At 68.6% G+C, this 897-nt stretch overlaps 1 protein-coding gene across 1 annotated transcript in view; it reads right to left on the minus strand.

The window, feature by feature from the left end:
• Positions 1-854, minus strand: part of COMMD2 (COMM domain containing 2) — a 10246-nt gene extending 9392 nt beyond the window's left edge. Inside the window, exon 1 of the mRNA XM_010584993.1 lies at positions 730-854. Within this exon, the coding sequence (XP_010583295.1) occupies positions 730-854 (125 nt within the window). The remainder of the gene's footprint in view (positions 1-729) is intronic.
• Positions 855-897: the final 43 nt, after the last annotated feature.

Here is an 897-nt window from a genome sequence, read left to right on the forward strand (position 1 = left end):
GACCGGCACCCCGTCCCTTGCCCCGGCGGCCGGGCCGGGCCGGGCCCCTCCGCCGCCCCACCGGGCTGCGGGACTTGGACGTGTCACCAGCAGGACGGGCAATGGTTTCGGCGCCCCAGGCCCGAGTGACCACCGCCGGCCTGGCGGCGCCCCGGCCTCCCCGCACACACTCACCTCCGGAAAAAAACTTTTAACCGCGGGCCTCCCCCGGAAAAAGTGGCGAATCCGCCCCGCGCACGGTTAAAGCCCCGCGGCCCCCCGGCTCGGCTGGCGGCGAGCGGGGGAGACCCGGGCACGGTCCTTCCCCGCCCCGGCGGGGAGGGAGGGAGGAGGCAGGCAGGGAGAGAGGGAGGGAGGGAGGGAGGGAGAGAGGGAGGGAGGGGGCGGGCAGCCGCCTGCCGGTGCCTCTCGCCCCGCCGCCGTACATGTCGCCTCGGCGGCTCTCGCATCGCTTCGTTTTACCTTCCTCATTCAGCGGCGGCGGGCTGCCACCGATATTTCTAACGCAAACCTGCTGCCGTGCGGCGCCCGGGATTAACGCGATTGCCTCCCTTCCCCTGCCTCCAGCCCTTCCTTCCCCGTCCTCCTCCTCCTCGCAAACCTACACTGGATCGGCTCTCCTCACAGCCATGCAAGTTTCATACATTGCAAATAAACCCGAGAGGAGGAAGAGCGAAGCGGCTGGCGGGGGGGGGAGGAGGAGGAGGAGGACTGCTTTCTGTAATTTACCAGCGACCCGATCTCGCAGCAGCAAATAACAGCCGAGCACCCATCCGGCTGCTGGCGGCGGAGAGAGGCCCCCCCCGAGGCCGCCGCCCCCTCCCCGGGGCGCCCCTCGCCAAGTTTTCTGTCATCGCGACCACCCAATGTCACAACTTACCTTCAGAAATAGGACTT

This window comes from Haliaeetus leucocephalus, unplaced genomic scaffold, assembly GCF_000737465.1.
Source record: "Haliaeetus leucocephalus isolate CR32 unplaced genomic scaffold, Haliaeetus_leucocephalus-4.0 Scaffold1014, whole genome shotgun sequence".
Classification (NCBI taxonomy): Eukaryota; Metazoa; Chordata; class Aves; order Accipitriformes; family Accipitridae; genus Haliaeetus; species Haliaeetus leucocephalus.